This window comes from Anomalospiza imberbis, chromosome 11 (genome assembly GCF_031753505.1).
Source record: "Anomalospiza imberbis isolate Cuckoo-Finch-1a 21T00152 chromosome 11, ASM3175350v1, whole genome shotgun sequence".
NCBI lineage: Eukaryota > Metazoa > Chordata > Aves > Passeriformes > Viduidae > Anomalospiza > Anomalospiza imberbis.
In genome coordinates, this window is record NC_089691.1 from 4,618,585 (window position 1) to 4,631,403 (window position 12,819).

Consider the following 12,819-nt stretch of genomic DNA (forward strand, 5'->3'; position numbering starts at 1 on the left):
ACAATAACATATCCAAAAGACCCAAAACGAAACTAAAACTCAGAAAAACCACCAAAACCACCACAGCAAACAACCAAACAAAAAGCCGAAAAAACCCACCCCCAACCCTGCCCAATAAACCAAACCAAACCAAACTAACCAGCCAACAACAACAACAAAAAAATCCTACCAAAAACCCTTGGAAAAAATCCTGCCACCTCCCAAAAAACAAACAAAAAACCAACTATTTGTATGAAAAATCTATCCAAACCATGTTTTGATTTGCTGGTAATTTGATGGTGACTCCTAACACACAAACACGGCCAACGTACCTCCACCATTCTTGCCGCACAGGTAAGGAAATCTCCACACATTCCCTAAGCCAATGGCATAACCTACACAGGACATAAGAAAGTCAAATTTCCCTTTCCAAGTGTCTCGGTCTGGAAGGTCCGACTTCTTCTTCTGCACTTTTACTACCAAGGTTTTGGGCTTGTCGTTGGTGATGGAGGCGTCGACCTCGGTGGAGATCTGTCCGTCCGCCACTTTGGTGCCGTTGGTGGCCATGTCTCTGGGCTTGGCTGGCGAGGCTCTGGCGGCGGCCGGGCGGGAGATTTCAGCACCAGTCCACGTGGACAGCAGCTTTGCGGCTCGTGGCGATCCACGCGGGAGCGACGGCGTGCGCAGGGCCGGCCCGCGGAGCCGGGACGCGGAGCCTCAGCGCGCTCCGGAGCCACCTGCGCGACACGGGGACACTCAGACAGCCAGCCACGGCCTCGTGGGAGCGCTGGGCTCTGCACTAGGGGCTGGTTCTGGACTCAGCAGGGAGCAGGGGAGAAGCCCTACAAAACAAGCCCTAAGATCCGCTGATTGTAACTTTTCCCTATGGATCGCCCGTGAGTCTACAGGGAAAAAGTATTTTAAAAGAAACAAACCAAGGAAAAGCAGTCACCACCTTTAACAGTGGGTTAATACTGAGTTTAGAATCTTCACAGCTAATCCAAAACAATCTCCAAGACCCATTTCCTGTATTCTTTCCTATAGATCTCCTGTGAGTCTACAGAGAAAAGAATTAAAAAAAAAAATCAAGAAATAGCAGTTGCCACCTTTAATAGTGAGTTAACAGTAAATTTTAAAAGTTCACTGTTAATCCAAAATAATCTCCAAGACCCACGAATTGTATTTTGCCCCTATAGATCTTCTATGAGTCTACAGAAAAAAGAATTAAAAACCCCAAACCCCAAGGAATAGCAGTTGCCACCTTTAATAGTGGATTAATACTGAATTTAGAATGTTCACAATTAATCCAAAATGATCTCTGAGACCCATTTATTATATTTTGTCCCTATAGATCACTTACAAGTCTATAGAAAAAAAGAATTAAAAAACCTTATAAGAAATAGCAGTTGCCATCTTTAATAGCAGGTTAATACTGAATTTAGAACATTCACAACTAATCCAAAACAATCACCAAGACCCACTGATTATATTTCATCCCTATAGATCTCTTACAAGTCTACAGAAATAATTAAAAAAAAAATCAAGGCATAGCAGTTACCACCATTAATAGTGGTTTTAAAGAGTTCACTATTAATACAAAACAATCGCCAAGATCCACTTATTATACTTTGTCCCTATAAATCTCTTACGGGTTTACAGAACAAATTAAAAAATAAATCAAGAAACAGCAGTTGCCACCCTTAATAGTGGATTAATAGTGTGTTTAGAGCATTCACTATTAATCCAAAACAATCTCCAAGACCTACTGATTATAATTTTTCCTATGAGTCCTGTGAGTCTACAGAAAGAATTTCTCCTATGAGTCTACAGAAAGAATTAAAAAAAGTAATCAAGGAATAGCAGCTGAATGTTCACTATTAACCAAAACAATCTCCAAGACCCATTTATTATATTTTTTTCTATAGATCTCCTATGAGTCTACAGAGAAAAGAATTTTAAAAAATCTAGAAATAGCAGTTGCCAGATTTTATAGTGGATTAATACTGAATTTAGAATATTTACTATTAATCCAAAACAACCTCCAAGACCCACTTCATATATTTGTCCCTATGAATTTCTTATGGGTCTACAGAAAGAATTAAAAAAAATTAAGAAGCATCACTTGCCACCTTTAATGGTAAATTAAACAGTAAATTTTAAAAGTTCACTATTAATCCAAAACAATCTCCAGCATGCACTGATTACATTTTGTCCCTATAGATCACTTACAGGTCTACAGAAAGAATGTAATAACAATTTCAACTAATAGCAGTGCCATCTTTAACAGTGGATTAATACTGAATTTAGAATATTTACTATTAATCCAAAACAATCTCCAAGACCCATTTATTATAATTTTTCCTATAGATCTCCTATGAGTCTGCAGAAAGAATTTAAAAACTATTTCAACTAATAGCAGTTGTCATTTCTAATAATGGGTTACTAGTGAATTTAGAAAGTTCAGTATTAATCCCAAACAATCTCCAAGACCACTTATTATTTTTCCCTATAGATCTCTTATGAGTCTACACAAAAAAGAATTTAAGAAATACCAACCAAGTAATAGAAGTTACCACCTTTAATAGTGGATTTGTTCTAAATTTAGAATGTTGGCTATTAACCAAAACAATCTCTCTGATTATATTTTGTCCCTACAGAACTCTTAAAAATCTACAGAAAGAATTAAAAGAAGGTACACCCCTACAGAACTCTTAAAAATCTACAGAAAGAATTAAAAGAAGGTACACCAAGAAACAGCAGTTTCCACCATTAATAGTGGATTCATAGTGAATTTAGAAAGTTCTGAAATGCTCCCAAAGGAATTAAACAATAAACCAGATCAAGCAACGGGACTTAATCCTGGGTAAGGATGTCAAGTTTTATATGTGGTTATAATTAGCTGCTATTGTAAGACAAATGTTTCACGAAGCTGAAATTACCAGCACAGTAAGATGACAGCCTGCAATGGTCGCTCCTCATTTCTGTTTCCAAGTATTTGTGGACCTTTTAAAACACCATTGCTGTTGCTAGGTACACTTTCAAAATCTAAATAAAACAATAATCAAGGAAGCAAGTATGGATTATGAAAAATGACCTGGGGTATTTTAATCAACTTTGAAGAGCTTGTGGCTCCTGCAAACTTCCACAGCTCTGCTTCAGCTGGAAAAAACACACTGAAATGATGCTTTTCCTGTCTTCTGTGACCCATCCACAATCAATTTGTCTGTTTTCTCTTGGTAACTCCTTATTGTCAGCCCAGTGCTCAAACCAGGAGCTGCAGCACATGAAACAGTGGCCAGGGTGAAGGAGCTGCACCTCGTGTTGGCAACACTGGGCACGAGGTCAGGCAGAGACCAACAGTAATTGTATTTTCAGATTTTTGGAAGGGAGGATTGAGGTTATTAGCCATTCACTTCTAACTGAAAGTTATGGTAAAAGAAACATAAAAAAAATATGTAAAGGCTGTGTTTTTCTTTGAATTGTCATTTCTGATCACTGCATGATTATAAAGCAACGTGCAACTATTAAAAGGAAGTTTTTGGTTGGAAGCTGTAGAAAATCAGCTGTAGGTGTGGCTGGGGAGAGGAGAGAACAAGGATGGTGCTTGTAACCTTCCTTCCTTCCTGTCCCACTTCAGGGTGGGACTCAGAGAGGGAAAATCCATCTCTGCCTGCATCCTCCCAAGTCCTGTGTGCAGATATCTCCCTTTTTAAAACCCAGTTTTCCACATCCCACGCCTGTCCAGCCTCCTGTACCAAACCCCACCACTCCCAGCTGTGCTCAGCATTCCAGGAAATGCATTTCAGAGGAAATTGGGATCATCGTGGTGGCCAAAGGGAGCTCCTCTTGGAGAGCCCCCCGAGACTGGGGCCTGCCCAGCTGCAGGGCCATGCGTGGGTGGCTGCAGCCAGCTGCAGGGTGCAGCCCCAGATGTGCAGTTTGGCAGCTCCATCTGCTGCTCAACGCCAGAACTGAACGTGACTCTTCTCGGCCAACAGAGCCTGGATGAAAAATCCCACCAGGGTGTCCTGGGACTTTACAAACAGTCCTGCACTAGATTAGACTTCTTGTTGCTGCAATTTGTGTTTGGGTTGGGCTTTGTCATCAGCAGAGTTTCCAAGTATTGGAAGAGGCTGAATGTGTTGAGGATGGGTGGAAAAAAAACCTAAACCAACATAAAATCCTCCTCCAATAACCCAGCAGTGCATGGAGAGATCTACATGTACAACTCTTGTTTGGTTCATCCTGAGGGAGAAATTCCTGCTCCCAGGGATCTGGCCTGAGTCAGAACGGAGCAACCAAGCCAGGAGGAACAGGGACTGAGAGGGACAGGGAATGGAGGGACAGGGAATGGAGGGACAGGGACTGAGAGGGACAGGGAATGGAGGGACAGGGAATGGAGGGACAGGGACTGAGAGGGACAGGGAATGGAGGGACAGGGAATGGAGGGACAGAGACTGAGAGGGACAGGGAATGGAGGGACAGGGAATGGAGGGACAGGGACTGAGAGGGACAGGGAATGGAGGGACAGGGATTAGAGGGACAGGGACTGAGTGGGACAGGGAATGGAGGGACAGGGATTAGAGGGACAGGGACTGAGAGGGACAGGGAATGGAGGGACAAGGAATGGAGGGACAGGGACTGAGTGGGACAGGGACTGAGAGGGACAGGGACTGAGAGGGACAGGGAATGGAGGGACAGGGATTAGAGGGACAGAGAATGGAGGGACAGGGACTGAGAGGGACAGGGAATGGAGGGACAGGGACTGAGAGGGACAGGGACTGAGAGGGACAGGGAATGGAGGGACAGGGACTGAGAGGGACAGGGACTGAGAGGGACAGGGAATGGAGGGACAGGGACTGAGAGGGACAGGGACTGAGAGGGACAGGGATTGGGGGACAGGGACTGAGTGGAACAGGGATTGATAGGGACAGGGATTAGAGGAACAGGGATTGAGAGGGGCAGGGATTGGAGGGACAGGGACTGAGAGGGACAGGGACTGAGAGGAACAGGGATTGGAGGGACAGGGATTAGAGGAACAGGGATTGAGAGGGGCAGGGAATGGAGGGACAGGGACTGAGAGGGACAGGGACTGAGAGGGACAGGGAATGGAGGGACAGGGATTGAGTGGGACAGGGATTGAGAGGGACAGGGATTACAGGAACAGGGATTGAGAAGAGCAGGGATTGAGCCCCTCAGATCTCCAAACAGGTCCTGCAGGTGAGTGCTGGGCATGGAGCCTGTCCTGCTGCTCCAGCTCTCCCAGGCTCTGCAGAACTCTGCTGGGCATTAAAGCCTCTGCTGAATGCACAGAGAAACTCAGCCCAGTGCAAGACTCTGTGACAAACCAGAGAGTTAGTTAGGAAATCTTCAGGAATAAAGCAAGAAGCCTCCCTGGGGGAAAGAGTCCAGACCTGTTTCAGCACCTCTGTAGTGCTGAGACTTCCCAAGACAGCCCAGCACATTTGTGTCAAGGGTGAGGGGTGGCTGGCAGGCAGTCTGGGGATTTTTATATTAAAAGATATTGAAAACAGTGGTTCAAACAATCACCTGGGGATGTGCTGCACTTTATGACACAACACAACCACTGCACACACCACAAGCATCCCAAACCTTGCCAGAAGCAAACCCAGACCCTCAGCAGAGGCTCCTTTTGAGAGGATGCAGGTGGGGATTGACCAGTTTGCTTCTGTGCTGCCCTACCACTGCTGGTGCCATCATTCCAGCTTTTCCTGGCATTGGCATCGTGCATGGGCATTTGTGCATTTATGGTCATAGAGCACATCAGCATCAGACAATGAACAAATACTTCAATTCCACAGTTTGGAAGCAGGAAAAGTAACTTTTCCCAAGCCTAAGAAATAATGATAATAAATTACAACAGCAGAAGTGGAGTCTAACCTCCAATCCACACTCTCCATACACTGCAGTGCTTTATGACTTACAAAAACCTAGAAGAACTGGCAGTGCAGTAGCAAAGATCCTGGGTACGCACTCTCTAATCAGATTAGGCACTATCCCACAGCACTGGGATTTAAATTTCAAATTGCTCTGACATGGAATGGGACAGAAAGACACTTATGTAAGCTCCATGGGCTGGCCTGGGCAGGAGGAAATACAAATTGCAGCTGTCAGGCAGCAGAGCAGGTACAGCACTTGCTGGCTTTGTGGAGAGGAGATGGAGAAATCCATTAAACACTCTCTCTTTGCTCCCCCACCCCTTCAGGCCAACCCTGAGTGTGCGAGGAAGGGCACAGCAGCTTCCCAGCACATTCCTCAGGGCACAAAGGAGCTTCCTTGACTTCAGTTACTAGGGCTGCTGGGCCAAGGGCTGCAAGCCCTCTGCATCAGGGGCTGCATCCCAGCTGGTTGTCCCGCAGCACCACCACGCTGGGGAGGAATGGCCTGGGGGAGCCAAGCTCACATAGCAGCCAAAGGCATGGGCTCTACCAGGGAAACTGCAACAAAGGCAGGGCCACTGCACAAAAGCATTTTTCTGTCTCCTGGACCGCACAAAAGTGGATTGGAGGAGTTGAGCTCATGAAAGTGAACAGCAATATTGCTGTCATCTTTCACAAGTTTTCTTGCTTGTGGCAGCAAAAGGCAGGGAAGTCTCTATTTGTGCACGACCAGCTGTGCAAACACTTCTGCCTAGGATCGGGCCAGGAAGTGGGGCAGTAGAGGGAAATGCATCAGATGCACTCTCCAGACTGTGGTGCCTAAAGCAGGATGTGGAAAGTGATTTTTAACATGTCTATATAAATGTCAGTGTTGAGAAAAGCAGAATTGTCCATTTTGGATGCCTGAAACTTCTCAAGAGCAGGGATCCAGAGCCCATTTCTGGAAATCCCAGCTCACTGGTTTCAAAGTCACCTGTAAAACATCACCTCACCAAACCCCAAAGAGTACAAATTTGTGAAATAACCAGAACTGCAGAGTTAACCTAGGAAAACCTTCTCTCTTCAGGCACAGCTTTTTAATCCAGCTGTGCTCATAGAAAAGGCTTCAGAACCTCAAAGTCAGATCCCTGTGCACATCTGGACCCAAACCCTGCAGAAAGGAACCTGCAGGGCTGGTCAGGGCTAGGCTTGAGGGAGGGCTCAGGGCCACAGGCAAAAATGCTGATAATTTGTGGCCACATATTCATCAGGAGAAGGCACCACCGTGGTTTGAGCAGCAGAGAAATCTCTTCTGAATTAATTCTCTACTGATTAAACCCCCAACAGTTCCAAGGCATCTTTGCCCTTCTCCACACAGGACATGCTAAAAGCAGGAAAGGCTCCAATTTGAGGCAGATGTCACAAGCCAGAAATGAGGTATTGGAGCAACTTGGACAAGTTTTGCCATTCCAATATCAATGAAAACCAATATCAATATTCTACTGCCTGCTGCTGCCTGCTGCCTGCTGCTTCTGCAAGCTTAGGTTCCAGATTAATTCACTCTTTTATTTTATTTGATCATGCAAGTCCATGCCTAGTCCAAGCAGGATGGCAGAACCGTGCTCTATCCAGCAAACATTTTTATTTAAAACAGATTTTGCATGGATGTGGAGAATACACTCCCATCTGAGTCCAGTTCCTTGGTGCAATCTGATGCTCCAAAGAATAGCACAAGAAGGAAAAAGAGGGAAAAAGCCTGGTTGAAAGCCTGGCAGAGGGCAGCCCATGTTCAGGTTTCAGACACTGCCACCTTCTCTGATCTTTGTGGCTGAGCTCCCACTGAGGAGGTGCTCAGTCACATCCCATCCTCCCCAGGCTGATGGGCTCTGCTTCCTGCACAGCCTGGTCCCTAAATCCTGCAAAAAGCATCTTCAGCAGGCAGCCAGAGGAACCAAAATGAGCCCAGGACAGGGAGCAAGGGGCCAGTTTGGAGGTCAGGGAGGAAAGTGAGGGGGGACCAATGCAGGGGCCCTTGGCAGCAGCTGGAGGCTCCGTCTGCCACAGCAGGGCTGATCCAGCTGCGGGGCAGATCCAGCTGTGGGGATGATCCAGCTGCGGGGCTGATCCAGCTGTGGGGCAGATCCAGCTGTGGGGCTGATCCAGCTGCGGGGATGATCCAGCTGTGGGGATGATCCAGCTGTGGGGCAGATCCAGCTGTGGGGCTGCCACAGCCAGCACTGAGGGACAATTCCTGAGGCAATTCCTGCTGTGGGGAACCTCAGGCCAGAGGAGTCAGGCAGGAGGTAAGGTGAGACTTTGAGCACCAACTTTTCCAAGAAAGGAGCCACTGGAGTGGAGAACCAGAGCTGGGGTCAAACAGCAGGTGAGACAGAACTGGAAATTAGCAGCAGAAGAGGCCAATGGATTTCCCTCTGTCCCTCCTTTCCCCACACAGTGCTTGGCACAATGAGGGGAAACTACAGGAACTACAATGAGGGGAAACTACTGCCCTGGAGCAACTTGAGACCATTCCTTCTCCTCCTGTCGCTGTTCCCTGGGAGCAGAGCCTGACTGTCCCCTCCTGTCAGGAGCTGTGCAGAGCCACAAGGTCCCCCCTGAGCCTCCTTTTCTCCAGGCTGAGCCCCTTCCCAGCTCCCTCAGCCCCTCCTGGGGCTCCAGCCCCTTCCCAGCTCCGTTCCCTGCCCTGGACCCCCTCCAGCCCCTCCAGGTCCTTCTTGTGTGGGGCCAGCACTGCCCCAGGACTTGGGCTGGTGCCTCAGCAGTGCCAGCACAGGGGACAATCCCTGCCCTGGTCCTGCTGCCACCCCAGGGCTGGCACAGCCCACCAGTGACCTCTTGTCCACCTGGGCACCCCTGGGCACCCCTGGGCACACCTGGGCACCCCTGGGCACCCCTGGGCACACCTGGGCTCGTGTCCAGCCGCTGTCCCCAGCACCCCCAGGTCCCTCCCTGCCAGACAATTTCCCTTCAGGCTCTAAGACATGTCATGAAAGCTCCTCTGCTTGTTCCCATTCTAGCCACCCCTAAGGAAACAAATTTCCTCTCTAGCCACACAGCAGAGCCTGCATGTGAGGGAAAGAAAGAAAATAGTTTCCTAAAAATAGCCTCTCTTGCCTCTCCTTAAAGGGTACCAGCCTTCCTATAGCACTCATCTGCCTCTCATGGGATGCACAAATTGCCACAGGAATCCAAAGAAATCACAAGGATGTCATATTTAACTGTGGCTTGGAAACAGGCCCACCACCCCCAGGAAGTAAAAGCAGCTGCTTTGTTTTCCAATCTTCAGGTGCAAGGATAACTCAGCATTCCAGAAATAAAGATGAAACCCAAAAGCCACAAAACGTCTCCAGAACTGTCCAAATTTCTGTGGCATACAGAGATTCCTGAGGAGGCATCTGTGCCATTGAGAGCCCAAAGAACAGGTGTTTACTCCCCAAGTCCAGTTCAATGGTGAGATTTATCATTTTCTGTAGCTCTCCTGGTACAAAATTCCCTCTTAATGTAAAGATACAAAGGTCTAACCTGCAGACAGAGCTTGTCTCTTACACAGTGTTGCTATCAAGGACATATCTTGGTTAGATCATTAAATAAATATTAATCACTTCATCCTCAAAAACCCAAGGTTTCATATTTCTAAAGAATTTACTATCAAATGTGTAGTTGTGCAATTATAAGGGATTCTGTAATCAGTCTGGAAAAAAACCACAGTAAAATTAAAGAAAAAAAAAACACACTAAAATTAAAGAAAAGAGAAACAAAAAAGAAATGCAAGATGCAAAATCATGGAAAGTGCTGTCCACATAGCCCACAGCAAGGTTATTTCTGAAAGACAATGGATTCTGTTCTTTTTGGTAACATCAGGGTCAGGATACAGCCAAACTTAAACCACAAGTGCAAAATTATACTGACAGTCTTGGGAGTCTGCATGAGGCCCATTGCAAAATCTGCAATACTTTCTTGTAAACATGGAGTGATATGTAAGATTTGTTGTAAGACTTTTGTTTAAAATAGATGATAGATGCTGGAAGGAGAAGGTATTTCCACTTGTCATGGAATTATATCAAAACTAACTGATAATCAGTCCCTTACAAAGATTTTACAGTGGTCAACAGCAATTCCTAATCAATCCCAGCAGCTCTAACAAGGCTGGGGGTGGTCATAAACTATTTTGAGTGTATTTCTCCTGAGCCCACATTAGCACCATCTGCTCCTACTACTTTATATTTACACACCACAGCATTTTGGGCCCAACTTCAGATAGATTTCTAGCAATTTACAACAGAACCAAATGGCTCTGGGGTACCCGCTTGCTTTGGTGATTCTCGCCTTCTGGAACGGTGTTTCCTTTGCTGTTTGCACTGTTGTCTTTGTCACAATTTCTATTTTTAGCTCCTAGACTGATTAAATATAATAAATAATAAGTAAATAGAAATAAATGTAACAAAAGTTAGTAAGTATAATAAAATATAATAATCACCACCTACTGCAAGCACACATTCACTTCTAGCTCCACACAGTAAAAAGGATGTGCTTTAGAAAAGCAAGGACAGCATTCCCATATTTATTTGGACTCCTGGTTGTACTCCCATCCATCTGAGGTTTAATGGAGCAGGGTGATAATACAAGTTACTGCTGCATAAAAATGGGTTTGCTCACTGTTTTTTATGTTGATTGGGTGTCATTCTTTAGCCCTAGTTGGTGTTAATTGCTGTTGTGCAGACCCCAAGGCCTTCCCTGAGAGCCCACACTGGTTTGCAGGTAGAAAATGCAACACAGAGAGGCTCAAAAAAGGACAAAACTGGTGCCTAGAAAATGCAACATCTGGGGATCTGGGAGAGGCTCAAAAAAGGACACAACTGGTGCCAGTCAGCATTGGGGTTGGTGCTCCAACAGGTTCCATTATCCCTCTGCTGACACCCAGGAAATAGCCCAACATTGCTGGTCCATCCTGGCCACAGAAACAAAGGCAAATTTGGAAGAAAAAATGGATTGACTGCTCTGTGCTGAACTGCAGAAATTAAAGGTTCTCACTCACAAGTACCACCAAGATTTGCTCCCCTTCTCCCATCCCCTTGCCTGGGAGCAGATGAGGGTGATAAGGAGCCCACCCACCCCATTTTCCTGCTGTTTTCACCTGGAGTTTGTGCCTGGGGGAGCTGCTGCGGGCAGGAGTTGGGCAGTTCTGACTTCCTGCCTTAGGGGCATTGACAAAACCGTCCTTGGAGACACACCAATGCAGGAACCCAGCCCAGAAAAAGGGAGCAGCAAGTACTCAGAAAGGCAAAGTCATTTGCCCAAGCAGGAGGCTGGAGCAGAATTTAGAGCAGAGTTTCTTTGCGTGCCAGTGCAATCCCTTAACCTTCAATAATAATGCTGCTACACTCTCCTAACGGCCTCTTTTCATCTCCAGCATGTACAAATGCCTAAGTATGAAAGACTTTTTGCCTCATGGAAGCAAATAAAGGCAAATAAAAGCATATAAAAGCTCCAGCAAGTATCACGGTCTCTGGGGAAAAAAAAATCTCAGTGTAAGTAATTGGGGGTGGTGTTTGTTATTTAATTTTTACCAATCTCTAAGCTCTGTGCCATTTCTCTTCCCAAAGAAGAGAATGCCCTGGCATGCCAGAGCCAAATTTGCTGGCAGGCAGTGATCCATGAGGGAAAAGAGCTGGAGAGGGTGGTCCTGCTGCCCTGCATCTGCTCTGCCAGTGCCTAAATCTGCCAGAGCCAGGCCTGGGCACTCAGCACAAGGGCTCACCAGCGGTTTTGGAAGCCTGCGAGAACCAACGCATTGCCTAAATTATTTGGAGGTGCCACGTTCTCGAAGTAAAACATTTCCTTTGGTGAAAACATGATGTGAAAACATGATATCAAACACTCTGCCTGCCTTCTGTACGTGCTGCTCAGTCCCCCAGGATTTTGGTTTGTTTGAGGGCTGGAGGCAGCTCCCATCTGTTACTGTGCCATTTTTTAAGTGTCATTGTTTTGGGTGAGAGTAGGTGGAACCACATGTCAGAATACAGCAGAAGGAACATCATTCCAGCCTGAATTTCTCATATTTAAAGGAAACACTGACTTTTGATCAGCAGCCTGGGAATGGCTCCTGCTTTGTGTCAGTCCCCATGTCACACACAAGAGCCCAGTGTTGATGGGGAGCGGCAGCCAAGACAACACTGAATTCTTTCACCAAGATTCCAAGGCCAAATCCACAGAATCTGACCCAAACACCCAGATTTTCACCAAATGCTTGTTGCTCCTCAGCCTCTAATTTCCCATATCGTTCCCAGTGCCCGATCATGCCAAATTTAGACCAGACACTGTCTTAAAATGGATCTCTAATCTGAAAAGGCTGTTGGCTCTTCATGCTTGAAAAGGGACTTCTTCACCATTGTGGGGGTGAGGTGGAGAGAGAGAAAAAAAGTTTTAACAATGTTTACAATTATCTTTATTAGATTTAATAATATAACCCAAGTTTCAATTTCATGCTTAAGAATGAAGCCACAAGGAGAAGAAAAATAATTTCTGTAAAGTGATGCTGAAGAAAAATTAGAGCTTTGAAGATCACTTCAAACTCAAGTAGAGCTTCAAAATCATCGATAAAACCAACAGAATTTGGGCTACAAAAATACAACATTTTTGTTCTGGATATCTCCCTTATGTTTCTCCTGCCACCTCCAGTGAGTGCTTCAGATTTTGGGGATATTTGAGTTTCTCTTAAACCTGAAAATGCTGCCTGAAAGTGCCAGGGCCGAGTTTTTGTTCAGGGGATGACATTTTGGCACATCTGAGATCAGATTTTTTCTGTGTGACTGGGCAAGTCACTCCGGGTGACATCCAGAGGGGGAAGTTGTCTGCAGCTCCCAGACCCACCCACCAGGCAGGATCCACGGAGCTCCAACATCAGAGTGAGAGCTGGCAATACATTTTGACAAACAGAGCT

At 46.1% G+C, this 12,819-nt stretch overlaps 1 protein-coding gene across 2 annotated transcripts in view; it reads right to left on the reverse strand.

Annotated features, from left to right (window-relative positions):
- Nucleotides 1-12,819, reverse strand: part of SLC6A1 (solute carrier family 6 member 1) — a 59,871-nt gene that overhangs the window by 16,981 nt on the left and 30,071 nt on the right. For both annotated transcript variants that reach the window (XM_068201513.1, XM_068201515.1), the window contains exon 2: nt 312-716. In XM_068201513.1, coding sequence (XP_068057614.1) covers nt 312-546 — 235 coding nt within the window. In that variant the 5' untranslated portion in view covers nt 547-716. The remainder of the gene's footprint in view (nt 1-311; nt 717-12,819) is intronic.